The 15789-nt window shown below is 36.5% G+C and overlaps 1 protein-coding gene across 1 annotated transcript in view; it reads left to right on the forward strand.

Annotated features, from left to right (window-relative positions):
- The first annotated feature begins 698 nt into the window (after positions 1–698).
- The window catches only part of LOC107670193 (mucin-2-like), a 40934-nt gene continuing 25843 nt past the window's right edge, over positions 699–15789 (forward strand). Inside the window, exons 1-21 of the mRNA XM_016462715.1 lie at positions 699–850; positions 1389–1453; positions 2939–2974; positions 3107–3365; positions 3525–3639; positions 5327–5414; positions 5497–5576; positions 6354–6564; positions 6711–6836; positions 7035–7152; positions 7248–7386; positions 7522–7629; positions 7892–7961; positions 8174–8308; positions 9174–9338; positions 9518–9612; positions 9708–9837; positions 9974–10220; positions 10331–10371; positions 10499–10602; positions 10774–10925. Of these exons, the coding sequence (XP_016318201.1) occupies positions 699–850; positions 1389–1453; positions 2939–2974; positions 3107–3365; positions 3525–3639; positions 5327–5414; positions 5497–5576; positions 6354–6564; positions 6711–6836; positions 7035–7152; positions 7248–7386; positions 7522–7629; positions 7892–7961; positions 8174–8308; positions 9174–9338; positions 9518–9612; positions 9708–9837; positions 9974–10220; positions 10331–10371; positions 10499–10602; positions 10774–10925 (2636 nt within the window). The remainder of the gene's footprint in view (positions 851–1388; positions 1454–2938; positions 2975–3106; positions 3366–3524; positions 3640–5326; positions 5415–5496; positions 5577–6353; positions 6565–6710; positions 6837–7034; positions 7153–7247; positions 7387–7521; positions 7630–7891; positions 7962–8173; positions 8309–9173; positions 9339–9517; positions 9613–9707; positions 9838–9973; positions 10221–10330; positions 10372–10498; positions 10603–10773; positions 10926–15789) is intronic.

The raw sequence follows: 15789 nt of genomic DNA on the forward strand, positions 1-15789 counted from the left end.
GGCGTAGCTTGACGTTTGGGCCAAACCGAACCGGTGGATTTGGTCAGACGTACTTTTAAACACATTTTAGTTTTGCTATAGTAAATCTACATATTCACATAGAGCAGTGGCAAGTGCGTGAGGTTTATTTTCAGGAACTGCACAGCTTAGGTATTTCCAGACAGGTCTTGAGCATGTTATAGTTCCATATAAGCCCTAAAAAATACAGTCCTACATTTAAATTCTACATTTAAAATGACTAATAACAAATGTTCATCTGTTGTATTTATTTTTTATTTTTTTCATGTTTTCAATTTATGAAGGTGCTGTAGATTCTTTCCTGCTTTGATTTCCTTTTGGAACTATTTTCATTGAAAAACCGTAAAAATAACTGCCAATGTTGTGTCATGTAAATGTAAATGCAAATAGACTTTTTGCTAACCCAGAACTAGCAACAGCTAGTAGATGGGTAGATATTGATAAGTTTCTCTAGGAAAGAATTATGTGCCCACTGGATTCACACCCTTGTTTAGTTTGAGATGAAACGCAGATACACCCAGTTTTGTGAGTGGCAAAAATGTTTTTCACAACCAAGGTTTGCATAAATATTTAATCTCAAACACAGCTATATAGGACAATAAACATTTGTCTGATTAAAAGATAGAAACCCATGGTAATGCATTAGATGGGTTCCACCTTCTAATTACATTTTTCCAAAGATGAAAATTCACTATAAAAGAGCAAGTTTTGACAGACAGTTCACATTAGCTCTTGAGGATGGTTGTTGTCTGCATGGGGACTGTGAGGATGTCCCAGATGTGGATGCTGAGATGGGTCGTCCTACTGCTGGGGCTCCAGTTGACACAAGCAGGTTAGATGACTATAATCAGTTTTGGTTTTTTTTCATTTTAATATATTATTGCACAACATTACAAGTCCCTAACTTGTTTTTCTCTCTGACTACTCCATCTTCCGTCTCTGAGTTCATCTTGAAATCCAGCTCTTCATCCTGTCGACTTGACCCTGCTCCTACTTCTCTTCTGAAACTTTGCCATTCTTTTATTTCTGCACCTATCTCACTTCATTAATACATCACTTACCTCTGCTTCATTTCCTCTGCCACTCAAAACCGCTACAGTCACCCCTGTTCTCAAGAAACCCAACCTTGATCCTTCAGTTCTATCTAAGTACACCCTCTATCTATGTACACCCTTCATTGCTAAATTACTGGAAAGTACTGTTGCCTCTCAGCTTCAATCTTTTCTAATCGAAAATAATCTCTTTGATCCCTTTCAATCCGGTTTTCGCACACTCCATAATACTGAAACTGCACTGGTAAAGGTAGTGAATGATCTACTACTTTCTGGTGACTCTGGTTCTTTGTCTATACTTCTGTTACTTGATCTCAGCTCTGCCTTTGACACAGTCTCCCATGAATTGCTTATTTCTCGTCTCTCAGATTTGGGTATTTCTGGTGATGCCCTTTATTGGTGTCCTTCCTATCTCTCTGACAGACAATTTTACATATCAGTAAAGGATTTTCGATTACCTACTGTCCCCCTGAAGCAAGGTGTCCCCCAGGGATCCGTTCTCAGGCCATTATTATTCATAATTTACATAATGCCACTTGGTCAGATCTTACAACGTCATGGTCTAAATTATCACTTTTTCGCTGATGACATCCAATTATACACTATCTGTACACCTGCTCTCCCTGCCCAAATTGACAAAATCTCTGCTTGTGTGAACAAAATAAAACATTGGCTTAAATTAAATTTTCTGAAACTTAACATGGACAAAACTGAGATCATTTTTATTGGAACTCTGTCACTCACTAGCAATATTCCTACTAATTTCACCTGTGAGATTGCTGGTTCTTACATCAAACCATCAAGTACTGTTAAAAATGTAGGTGTAATCTTCGATTCCTCTCTCTCCTTTCAGGCTTATATAAACTCTATCACCAAATCAGCATTCTTTGATCTGCGTCGAGTTGTCCAGCTCCGTCCCATCATCTGTGTTAAAGACACTGAAACTGTTATCCATGCATTTGTTACATCACGCCTTGATTACTGTAATGGCCTCTTCATTAGTTTACCTGCCAGCTCCATTTCCAGATGACAATACATTCAAAACTCTGCAGCTAGAATACTTACCCACACCAAGCGTTCCGCTCATATCACCCCAATTTTGTATGATCTCCACTGGCTTTCAGTAGCATATCGTATTAAATTCAAAATTCTCCTGCTCACTTTCAAATCATTGCATGGCTTGGCTCCCTCGTACCGTTGTAACCTGCTTCTCCCCTACACTCCGACTCGTTCACTACGATCTTCGGACTCTTCCCTTCTCGTTGTCCCTCGGTATCGCCTCTCTTCAATGCGGGGCAGATCATTCAGTGTTATTGCACCGAAACTCTGGAATTCTCTCCCCCGCTCACTCTGTTGTGTTAATAATATTTCTGAATTTAAATCATTACTCAAAACTCACTTATTTTCTGAATGTTACCATCCTTAAGTTTTGTATTTGGTGTGCTAGATTCTTTTCTGCTATATGTTGTCCCGTCTATATAATGCTCTTTTACTGTTTCTACTAACTATTGTTTGTAATCATTGTCTCCCCTTTCAGTGTTATTCTTTTCTAGTGGAATGTACATTGTAAAGCGTCCTTGAGCCCTGGAAAGGTGCTCTATAAATAAAACTTATTATTATTATTATAAGTACAATAATATACGCACATCAAAACTTTTAATTTGAACAAACTGAGTTTGACCCGATAGAGACTATAATTTTAGTTTATTAATTGCACCTAGCATAATTAGTCAATTAATTATTTTAGCCCTAGTACTACATGCATTGATTTATGATTAATTAAATAATTAAAATAATTAAAAAGAGTTTTAATTATTTAAAACGATTCAAACTGTTTAATGATGTTCCTCTTTGTTTTCTATTTTTAGTGTTCCCTGACATGACAAATGTGATCGTAACTACAGGTATGCAGTCCTTCATTTTTTTAAATCACTGAAACTGCTTATTCAGTGCCTATTCAGTGCCAGTTTACTATTTACTATTTACTGTTTACTACTTATAGAGCACACATTTTTAAACTTTCTCTCTTGGTTCAGTTGTACCAAATCCCGATCATCAGTCCACGATCTGTAGCACATGGGGAAATTTCCACTTCAAGACCTTCGATGGTCATTTCTTTCAAGTGCCAGACACGTGCAACTACATTCTGGCTGAGTTGTGCAACAGCAAGTATTTTAGCATTGAAATGCAAAAAAAGATAATAAATAACTCAGTCATTTTCAGCAAAATCACAGTCAATCTGGAGGGCACAGTCATTGAACTCACCACCAACAACATCATCATGGATAACAAAGTGTGAGTTTTTTTTTTATATAAACTTGACACTGCATCCAAATGTCTTATATTTTCTAAAAACTATTAGTATAATTTATAAAAACAGATCTAAAAAAGATTTTTCTTTCTTTTATTAAATATGATTTTTTTTCTCTCTCTCTCTAAAACTTGCTTTAACAGGCTGTATAATACAACCATTAAGAATGGAATTACAGTCGATTTGAGGGCATCAAGTGTTAAGATCTCAAAGAATCATGAAGTGAATGTCTTTTGGGAGAAGGGCCGATCATTACTGGTATGCCATATCTCTGTTCATTTATATGACTACCCAGCAAACACAGAACGTTCCCCTAACGTTAGTTTTTGATTCCCGTTTGGTTATTTTTCTGAGAACCAAGAAATAACATTCTAGGAACGTTCTTTTTAGGTTTTATTTTTTTGCAACCATAAAATAAGGTTCCCAGAACATTGCAGGGTGGTTCTTTTTAAAATAACCTAAAAATAACTTAAACAGAGCGTTCCCTAATGGTTATTCTTTTTTATTTTTATAACCCTGTAAACTATCTTTCCAATTAAAACATTGCAGATGATTTTGTGTAATGGCCTATATACACAGCCCTGAAATTCGTTTAATACGGCACTTACTAAAATACAGATATTAGATCAATCAAAATTTAAAAAGTTTTAAATGATAATGTTAAGCTGGTGCAGATGGCGCTGTTGGAACAGCAGAAATGCAGCCGTTATCCCTGTAACCCCGTAAACAAGGCAGCTGTGCTTTCTGTTTCTGAACAGCAGTATTTAAATGATTTAAACAGCCATTCAGAATTTTTTATTCACAATGGTTCCCATCACAGAGCCAAATACTTAAATACTTAGATGTAATCGACTATTTATTTTCAATGTTTTTAATCTGGACTACAACATGCACTAGATATTGTTTGAAAATGTTTTGATTCGTTATCATTTGGTCACACATTAAGGCTCCATTAGTTAACAGTAGTTAATTTATTAGTTAACATAAACTGCCAAAAAATCTTCTAAAGCATTTGTTAATCTTAGTTCACTTCAGCATTTAATAACATGTTATTAAAATCAAAAGTTGTAACAGTATTAGGCTATTTAATGGACCCGAGCTAGCATGAACTAACAGTTGTATTTTTTTTAACAAAGAATAACGTCTGTAACAAATGTAGCTATTGCTCATTGTTAATGTTAGTGCATTTACTAAGGTTAATGAGATTATTGTAAAAGGTTACCTATTGTTCTTTTTAATTCTTTTGCACTTTAATGTGTTTGAAACATTGGTTTACTTTATAAATTTTTTGTGTATTGCTTTATTGTATTTAAATGTTCAGTTCTTTTTGTTAGTTATTAAACCTGTTATACTGTATTATGACAACTTTTTTTGCAACTTATTTCAGTATCGTGATACTGTAAATTAAAATACGGTAATAAAACTGTAAATAAAATACAGTAAAGACATTATTGTACTGTAAATGCAATTACAGTAATAATACTGTAACCATTTTTACAGTAAATTACTGGCATCCAGCTGCCAGTAAGTTACTGTAAAATTTACAGCAACCTATTTACAGTGTGTATACCGTGAAAAAAGCTTCAGCAATTATCACAACATGAAATTTTGATACCATCACATGCCAAGTGTCAAGTAACTCTCATTAGAGTATTAGTACAGTATTAGTCGACTGTTGGGTTATGATTAGTGTTAGTAGAATAAGCTGACATGGAAAGTTGCAAAGTTACTTATAAGCAGAAGAATGTCAGTTTGGGGACCATTAAAATAAAGTGTTAGCAGATATTCAGTGGATATTCTACTAATACTAGCTGTATTAGTTTGCAGAATGTCTAAAGTGAAACATCAAAATAAAGTGTTACCTATATTTGTGACACAGTTGGACAAATAGGGCCTGATCTCAGTCATCTGTTAATCATATATTTCATAATATGATATTCCCCAGATTGAACTTCCGAAAAAGTACCAAAGCCAGACCTGTGGACTTTGTGGAAACTTCAACGGCAACAAGACTGATGATTCATTTGACAACGGTAAACCTCATTTTGATAAAAACAAAAATTATCTAGTAATTCATATTTTAATATATGACATCCAAACATTTGGCTTGTATAGGTTTGGCGACATGGAAAGTGTTACCAACTGAATCCTGTGAGGTCTTAATAATTCATCCTAATGATCAGTGCAAAAACCAGGTATTATGAAACAAAATTAAAGTTGTTATTATTTTAACAGAATTTGGAGCTGTGCCTGAATGTCATAAAAATTGTCCCACCTGTTTCAACTTAAAAACTTAAATTCAGTTGCTGCCTTAAAATTTTAAGTCATTTCAACTCACAAGTTAAACCAACTTAAAGTACAAGTTATTTCAACTCACTAGAATAAAGTGAGTTGAAATTACTTGTACTTTTAAGTTGATTTAAATTAAAATTTTAATGCAGCAACTGAACTAATGTATTTAAGTTGAAACAGGTGAATTTTTTTCAGTGTAAATGTTGAATGTTATATTTTAAATTGTTTTATATCAATTACTAATTGGAACATTGGTACGGATATTTTTTGATATACTCAATGTATACGATGAACAAGAGATGTTATTTTATTGCTTCTTTTAGATTTTATATTCTATTATATATCAGTTTTTCAATATTTGTAAACATTTTTATGTTATCCTATAGTTGCAGGGTTATTATAGTTAACGAAAACGGAAATCATAAAACTAAAACCGTTTTTTTTTTACTTGGAATAAAATACATACTAACTAAAATAAAATAATAATATAAAAAACTGAAATCGATACAAATTATAGACATTTAAAATAAACAAAAATTAATCATGACAAAACACAACTATATATAGCTATCAGACTATTAATAAAAACTACAATAGTATCTCAATTATACTAAAATAAAACTGCCTAGTTGAAAGGCCTTTAAAATGCTAAAAAAATTAGTGTCCTCTGAACTTCCCAGACAAACATTTGCCAGCAGCATCTCAGCAGGCCGGGGTTTAGTGACTGTTACAGGGTGATGGACATGAGTTCATTTGAAAAAGCCTGCGAAGACGATCTGTGTCAGTGTTACGGCAATGATGACTGTCTCTGCAACACGCTCACAGAGATTTCACGACTGTGCACACATGCTGGAGGAGAACCAGGAACATGGAGGACAGAACAGCTCTGTCGTGTGTATCATTAATAAATCATTTTTTTAATATATAAAAACAATAGATAGATACATTCTATGTTTCATAACAGTTAATTGCAGTTTTGCAAAGCAGCAATGATGATATATTTTGTGATATACTATTTCATTTGTTCTGCGGAGCAGCAAAGACGTGTCCTCTGAACATGCAATACCTGGAGTGTGGGAATCCGTGCAAGAACACCTGCTCAGGTCCAGATGCAAGTGTACTGTGTAAAGAACACTGTGTGGACGGCTGTTTCTGCCCTCTTGGTGAGAAAAGATTTACAAAAGCTCTGCACCTAGATTCCCCTAGATGGGTCTATTTTTAAATGAAGCTTCTCCTTGCAAAAATATGCTTATCATGCTTCAAGAATTGCATTAGCTGCGAGCAGAGCTTAATATCAGAACTGTTTATTTTATTATGTTCATAATGAAAATGGTACACCATTTTGCCTACTTTTTGTAAAGGTACGGTTGAGGATGACATTGGTCACAGTGGTTGTATTCCTGTGAACAAATGCCTTTGTGTGCACAACGGCACAGTATATCAATCAGGAGAGTCTTACAAACAAACTTGCAAAAAATGGTAACTTTTTTTTTTACATTTAAATATTTTAAATTCACTTTTAATACCACATATATGCATGTCCCCATGCTAACACTGCTGCTGTACTGTGTCAGTGTGTGTGCCGCTGGACACTGGACTTGTACATACCTGGAATGTCCCGGAATCTGCTCTGTTGTTGGAGGGTCTCACATCACCACTTATGATGGAAAGACCTTCACCTTCAGCGGCAACTGTGACTACATCCTCACTAAGGTCTGTGTCAGTACAGCAGATGAGCCCCACAATTAGAAAAGTGTGGACTTTATAAAGGTTTCCGTGAACCTGAATATACAAACTATATAATTTGGAGGTTCTTACAATCTTTTTTTTTTTCTTTTTTTTTCTCAGCGCTCTAATGACAGTGATATTGCTGTCATGGGAAACCTGGCAAAGTGTGATCAGACCCGATCAGACACATGTCTAAATTCAGTTACCCTTGTCATCCCAGGGACCACTGTAAGCACTTTGTTTAATTTTCCTACTGCTCCATGTTTTCATCATTCAAATTCTAAAATAACCCAACTATTTTTTTCTAAGAGCACCAGCAAATGTGTCTATGCTCAGAATGGCACACTTACTTTCAGCAAAGTGCACAGTACCTACGGCATACTCCACTACCATTTTACTTTTATACTCAAAAAAATGTATCAAAATCCTTCAAGATGCCGTTACAACAATTGTTTTTGTTTTCTTTTTTGTTGTTTTACTTATAAAACAGATTCGTTTTTCCTCCAATGGTGTTGTGACACTGAATGAAGATGGTCCATATAAGCTTCCTGCCACCACAGGTGGGTTGTCAAAAATGGGGATTGCTCTATTATAAGCATGTTGAACATTAAATGAAATTAAACATAATTAAATGCATTTTTTGGAAGATGCAAGGCTTTTCCTTTCTTCTATAAATGTAGATATAGCATATAGAGCATATTAGCATTAATAAAAAGGCACTGATGACTAGATGTTCTGTTTTGTGTCCTAACCACCCATTTTGTTGTCCCAGGTCCTGTGAGCATTTTTAAGCCCTCTTCCTCCTTCATCATTGCTGATATGAAGAGTCTTCGTCTAGAAATCCAGTTGGCTCCAGTTATGCAGTTGTATATTGTTGCCAACCCTGACGAGAAAGGAAAGATGAGCGGTGAGTTTTCAAAAATATGTGATTAGAATGACTTTCTGTTATGGAGTGTCTATTTACACTATGTGCAAATAGCCCACCATGCTGGCAGAGGTTATTTACACTATAGCTCCACTCACCAATGTCTGGTTGGCGTAGACAACATTACAAAAGACGCATGTTGAACAAAAGGCTCAGTGGTGTAGGGCGTGGAATCTTTTGATGCGATCAACCTGAGTTCGACTTGCCGAACTCATTCTTCTCTTTTTTCCCATCACATATCAGATCGGAAAGACATTCATTTTCAATAAAAACAAATGAAATGTTTAAAAAATGGAAATAAAGTGCATTGCCGGTATAATAAAGTGTTTATCGGGTAGGTGTAGGGAGGGCTTTATTGTCCCAATATAAGGCGGCATCCATTTAGTAAGTTTAAGAAATATGATAATTTAAACTCAATATGTTGTTACTGCATGCTGTTTTATAATGTACTACAATAATGAGGTGCAAATATCTGCCATTTTTTCACTAAGTATGAACAGCATCTACTATTTAGACTTTTTGCAAAGAAAATGCTGCTATTTTTACATGTAGAATACGTGTAGAATCTATCGTTATTTGTACTTAATGTAAAGAGCATCTATTGCTTAGCCGCTGCCCTTTTTGTTGTGGAAGGTGGAACGAGTAAAAAAAAAAAAAAAGAGTAACTTTTAATACTAAAATATTATAAAATGACCAATTGTTAACATTGCTAAGATTTATACAATTATTAAAAGGATATAAAAATATATATGACCGCTTTAAGAAAGGACTTTTCAAAAAATGTATAAGTTCATAGTGAATAAATTACAGGTATTGTGCTTTTAATTATGTATCTTGTTTCTTTCAGGTCTATGTGGCAACTACAATGATGTCCAATTAGATGACTTCAAAATAGAGTCGGGCATCACCGAGGGCACACCAATAACCTTTGTCAACTTTTGGAAAAACCAAAACAGTTGTCTAAATCTTGAAAACACATTTGACAACCCCTGTAGCCTGCATTCGGAGATAGGTACTCAGTTTTATTAACATAAAGGCTCTGTTGTAGTGTACAGAAATTTCCCAGCCTGATAGTTTTGATTTGTTTAATTTGGGATACTAGAGGACAATGACCTATTCATTTTTTGTCAAGGTTAAAATGTGGCTATTTTGTCATAATTAAATTCTAGTGTTTTTATTTTTTTCATTCAGAGAAAGTAGCTAAAAACTGGTGTTCCTGTCTTACAAACCCAAAAGGAGTTTTTTCCGCATGTCATTCAGAAATATCTCCTGAGATTTACTACCAAGTGAGTGTTTTTGCACGAAATGATAGGGTAAATGAAATATGATATACAAATTTAAAGAGCCCTCTTTCTTATAATCTGGGTTTCATCCTCTGCAGTGGTGTGTCTATGACACCTGCAAATGTGCAGATATTAGGAAGTGTATGTGTGCGGCTGTGTCCAACTATGCCCACTCCTGTGCTGCCAGAGGAGTCATTCTCCAGGGCTGGATGGATTCAATCACCTGTGGTGAGAACTTCATAAGTATTTATTTGTTTATATGTATGGCTTGAAATGTAATATATGGTTTGAAATCTACATTACCTTGTGTTTGAATCACTTTCTAAAAAAGAAACGTCAAAAGTGTGTTTGTCTGTCTGCACAGTGACTAAGTGTCCAGGCAACATGAAGTACTCCTACAGCGTGACCAGCTGTGGCAGCACATGCCGCTCTCTTAGTGGACAAGATAGCACCTGCCAAGGGTCCTTCACACCTGTAGATGGTTGTGTATGCCCTGAGGACACCTACCTCAATAATGACGGCAGCTGTGTGACTGCTGACCAGTGTTCTTGTTACAGTGGCAACCAGGTCATAAAACCATCAGGAATAATCTACAATAATGGTGTTAAATGGTAAAAATAGTAGTTCAGCATACATTATTGACACATTATTTATTATTGATAAAACATTATTGTAACTGTTGATGGCTTTTATTATTATTATTATTTTTTACATATTACAGCACCTGTAACCTTGGCAAATTACACTGCTCCAGCCAAGAAGGTGAGCTGAAAATATCTCTTCAGCAGTTCCACCTGCCAAATTCAAATTGAGATGTCACTAAGATACGGCAACATTGGTATGATTTGTGCAATTTTTCTGCTCCTCATCCATGTATCTGTTGTTTTAGACTGTGTGAATCCAATGGTCTTCTTCAACTGCTCAAAACATGAACACGGACACAAAGGGACGGAGTGTCAGAGGACATGTGAGAAACAAGACCCCAACAATTGCGTGAGTTAGAATGGATGGTTGGATGAGAACACATGAAAAATGAAAGAAAATGAAAAGAATAATATAATTATTTTGCATTTTTATAGTGCACTGATAACTTGAAATAGCAAATCTTGCAGAGAATATGATGTTGCACTAATGCTGCTCCTTCTTGGTTTGTTTTGTCTGTAGGTGAGTACAGGGTGTGTATCAGGGTGTATGTGTCAAAATGACCTTCTAGTTGATGGGGAAGGTAGGTGTGTGGAGAGGAAAAATTGCACCTGTGTCCACAATGGGCTCATCTATTCACCTGGAAAACAAGTTCAGGAGGACTGTAACACCTGGTGAGCCAATTACCCAATCATCATATAGATAACCTATGTTTTGTAGTGTATTATTTAAGAGTCTTGAAACACTGAACTGCATTTTCTAAGTTGTTAACAGAGATGTTCTGCTGAATATCTAATAAAGCAATGATAGCACCCATTAATTTTAATTTTAGGATAAAAGTGGTTGGGATTTTTTGTGTTATTTTCGTCTTCCCTGTTTAAAATCTACATCATGCCAAAATAGCAGAAGATGTGATGTGGTGAAACATCATTGTTTGAGATGCACCTCACGTCGCCTTGAAAATAGACCAGAGTAGGTGGATGCAGTCAGGGGCTGAGTGAAATAAATGCAGTCAAGACTGACCGTTTTCACTTCTTGAAGTGGATCAGACACCTGTGAGATCAAAGGATATTCACACTTATTTACTTGGGTGCTAATAAGCTGGATGTAATTTAAATTTTGTTTTAAAACAAGACACCCAAATCACTTATTAATTTCCCCCCACAGAAAAGTGTTTTTTTTCCATCCATTTTTAATTTAATACACACATTTATTTTAGATAATTTAGAAATCACCTATTCTATACAGCGAATGCTCTGACAAGAGTGTTTGGGAATATATTTTGTATTTACAGAATGCTAATATCAAAGTAAAACAAAGAGAGCAACACATCACGCTTGTTTAAGCCAAAGAGCATTAGGCTGTGACATCAACGAGTTGTTTCCCATCGTGCCTTTAACAACAGAATTTGAACTTGTCCATCTGCTTCCTGCTCACTGATTGACTGTGTCAGAAATCGCCCCCATACCCTCAAATAGGACACTATTTGAGGGGACAGCCATTTGTAGTGGTGTCTGAAAACCATAGTTTACTTTATCAAGTGTACTCATTCAATCCCATAATGCACCGCAATAAGACATGTATAACCAATGTACACTCAAGTGCTAGAGAATACCCATAATGACCTGTGAGGGTCCTGCTGAATGAATTCCCACGGCCTGCCAGAAGATGGCACCTGCAGCTGAATCATCCATCCATCCATTTTCCAAACTGCTAGTCCAATGAGGGTACAGCGTAATCTCATACAAATATTAATTTCTTTTTAATTGATTATTAAATTGTTTAATTAAGGTTTATACATGCTAGTTTTCATGACAGAGTTCAAGATCAATGTTTTCATTACTACTGGCACTGTTTGCTAAGTTTCAAATGATTATTAAACAGCAAGCACCAGCTACTAAAAGCAGCAGCCCTTCTGGTGCACTCAATGTCCGAGTGTCGCTCACTCGATTTCATTCACTCCATAAACTTGAACTATATTAGTGGACTAATGTAGGGAATAGTAAAGCCATGGTCTCATGTGATTGACATCTGCATTATATTTTCTAGTCAAATCTCAGACACCGAAATATTATTTGACATAATAGCTTACTGCATTAATCACTCAGTATTTGAATAAACAATTATTCCCAAATAAATTAAGCCATCCACTGCCTTTTTTATTAGCGTGGACAGAAGACTTATCATAACATCAGTAAAATAAGTAACCATTGTGAAAAATTGTACTAGCCTACATTGTCATTTCAACACTTAATGAAATTATTTACCACATTGGTATGCATGTCAAATACTCAGTGGTGGAAAATGTACTAAAAAATTAGAAAGGGCACATATTATGCAAAATCCACTTTTATATGGTGTTTGGACATAAATGTGTGCTGGCAGTGTGTGAACACAACCACCCTAGAATGATAAAAATCCACCCACTATTTATTTTTTAATCCCCATTAAACCAAACCAGTCTCATTAGGCATTCGGTTTTGATTCTCTTAGCATTGTGATGTCACATTGTTTAGGCCCCACCCACGGCCGCTGACTGACAGTCCTGCATTACTGTAGTTTCTGCCCTCAGCGAGTTGTGTTTGGTTGTACACTGTCATCCATTTTCTCCGCGCTTGAGCAGCTGTAACGGCAACAATGTCTCCTAAGCAATGCCGGTGTTATGTGTTTGGATGAAAGACTGAACATAAAAGTCTTCGTTTGCTCCCAAAATCTGAGCCACTGAGGACGCAGTGGATTACTTTTATTTTTGAAGGTAATGCACCTCAAAATGTACCAAAATTCGTTTATGTCTGCGCAAATCATTTCACTACTGCTTTATGAACGAGGAGCAATACAAGGCAGGCTTTGCTAAAAAGTTGTTATTTAAGGAGAGGGCCGTATTAAGACCTCACTGGGCCCTGGGGCTATGAGTTTCTGCAGGGCTTTTTACGAGGACATTCCCAAAGACGGGCATTTTGACACAATTATATGTATTTGAACGTTCAAGCACAAGGCACGAGAAAGAAAGAACTCAAGTTTAGTCAGGCGCTGTACGAGCAGATGCGCCACAGCGCGTATCAGGCTTACCAAAATGAATTCTCCCCCACTGCTTAATCATTTGTTTTTAAACCACAATGCTTACAAAAGTGTTTAAATGATAAGTTTACATCATGACGGCGCAACACGTTTGACATATTTCAAGCGGGTTATCGTCCACCCCTTCAGCGAATATATAGTTTGTTCAAACACAAAAAGCAATATACATCAGTCAAGTTAAAAATCAAACTAACCTAAAATCGGTGGGGACGATGACGCTGTGTTTTTATCTGGTCCATGTGTCCAGTCCACTTGCTGTTCCACAACTTTCACTCCATCAACAGCTTTAGTAAAATAACCTGATACTGAATACTCATGTACTGAATAACTCATGTTTTTTTCTGCTGCTTGTCTTTTAAGTTTTTCCTTTTGTGAGCTCCTCTCACATTTTTTTAAATAGTTGACATTTTCAGGCTACCTATCGAAGAAGATTTCTTACCGTGACGATTTCCAGATTAGACTAGAACAAAGTGAACAGTGGAGGTGATTGATTGGTGAATGCGGACATCCCAATAAGGCACAGTGATCACCTCATAGATATGCGAAGGTCGTTCAAAAGTCAAATATAGAATAAATGCATTTGATTGGTAAACCAAATTCAAAAGTGACATTTCAATCCCTAATGGTAATGCATGGAATTTATGGCAAAGCTCCACTAATTAACAGTGCTAATTAGTGGGGGGCGTGGTGGGTCTTTGGTGATCGGTGCTCCACAGTCAAATCACGGGCCCCCTCCTTGCTCGGGCCCCAGGGCTTCACCCCCCGCCTAGCACTATTGTTAATGTGGCCCTGCGTAAGGATAGATCAATACCAACTGTTCGTGATCGAGCTTCACCTCCAGAAGTAAGTGTCACACAGTTAATTTTTTATGATTTTTTAGTAAATCGCCATTTCAGTCGATGTGCCTGTTAGCCAGTTCCACAACAATTGCGGCTAAAGCTATTGTTGTATTAGAGACCAAATGTCTGTCGTCTACTTTTAACCTTGTTTCTATTCATTGTGTGCGTGTGTTGTTTCGTTAAAGCGCATATCGAACGTTACCGAAATATTTGTGTGTTGCTCATCTGTTCTTGCAAATGGGATGTGAAATCTCTACAAGTACATAAATGTATCAAATAACCATTCCGAGACGTCCTGGTTCATTCATCTGTGTCTGACTCCAGTTCATACATGTACGGCTGAACACCGGTTCTCTCGCTCTCAGTCATGTTGCTTCTACTAGCTGTTTATTGCTGTAGGTATGCAAAGCAGAGATGTATACGCCACGCCCTCTTCTGAAGACGGGGTGGGAATATTCAGCTCATTTGTATTTAAAGTGATACACACCAAAACATCTCTTTTTTTTAGACATGCCCCAAAAATGACATGTTCAACATGTTATAATAAATGATCTGTGGGGTAAACTTCACAGACACATTTTTGGGACACCCAACACCAATATTACATCTTGAAAAAAAGTATTGCTACTTTATGGCCTGGTTTCACAGACAGGGCTTAAGCCGGGCGCACACTGTGCGATTTATAACAGTTCTTTACGATTGTTGCTTGTCAGACTGTACGAATATGATCCTCATGTCACAATGTAGGATCTCAGCTGTCATTAATGTCAGACTGTACGACAGTCAAGACGCTTTAAAAACGGACCCGTGCAAGAAAAATCAACCCATGACACGTTCGGTGAAGGTGAGCAGAGCGAGTGTTTTCAGTTCATTCCTATGAAAGTTGAGCTTCAGAGTGTCCACTGCTCCACTCCGGTGGACACGCACCATAACAACTAAAACTATTGTTATACTATTGTTAATTTTGATCATGGCTTGTCTTGAAAAACGAAGACAATTTGACGTTCGTTGTAGGAGAAGTCACACTGCAGGACTGTGCGCCAAATCTTCTGACACTGCCAGAACTCCGTCGGAGGTCAAATTTGATTGCAACGGTCATTAAACGGCTGTCGGTGAACATGTCAAACTAACGACCAAAGACTCCAGATTTTAGCCTAGGATTATAGGAATCTTTTAGGATTTTCAAAATTTGTCTCAGACGACCAAATCGTGGTCAAAATCGCACAGTGTGAGCCAGGCTTTAGTTTAAGCCAGGATTAGGCCATAGTTCAATTAGGACATTTAAGTATCTTTTATAAATGTGCCTTAGAAAATAACATTACTGGTGTGCATCTTGAGACAAAACAATGGCACTGACATATTTTAAGATATGTCAGTGCAAGTTTCTTTCAGTTAGAACAGCCCAGACATGCATTTTAGTCTGGGACTAAGCTTAAGCCTTGTCTGTGAAACCAGGGGAAGGAATAATTTACTTAAAAATTTACTTACTCCAGAATTGGAATCGATTTTTGATTCCCAAGCCTAACTATGGGTTAACATGTTACATAATATGCTCTTTTTTCGTTCTACCGAAAATGTGCCTGGAGTCCACCGTTGCTATAGTAACACTTTTACGTGCATC

This window comes from Sinocyclocheilus anshuiensis, unplaced genomic scaffold (genome assembly GCF_001515605.1).
Source record: "Sinocyclocheilus anshuiensis isolate Anshui unplaced genomic scaffold, SAMN03320099.WGS_v1.1 scaffold624, whole genome shotgun sequence".
In the NCBI taxonomy this organism is placed as follows: domain Eukaryota; kingdom Metazoa; phylum Chordata; class Actinopteri; order Cypriniformes; family Cyprinidae; genus Sinocyclocheilus; species Sinocyclocheilus anshuiensis.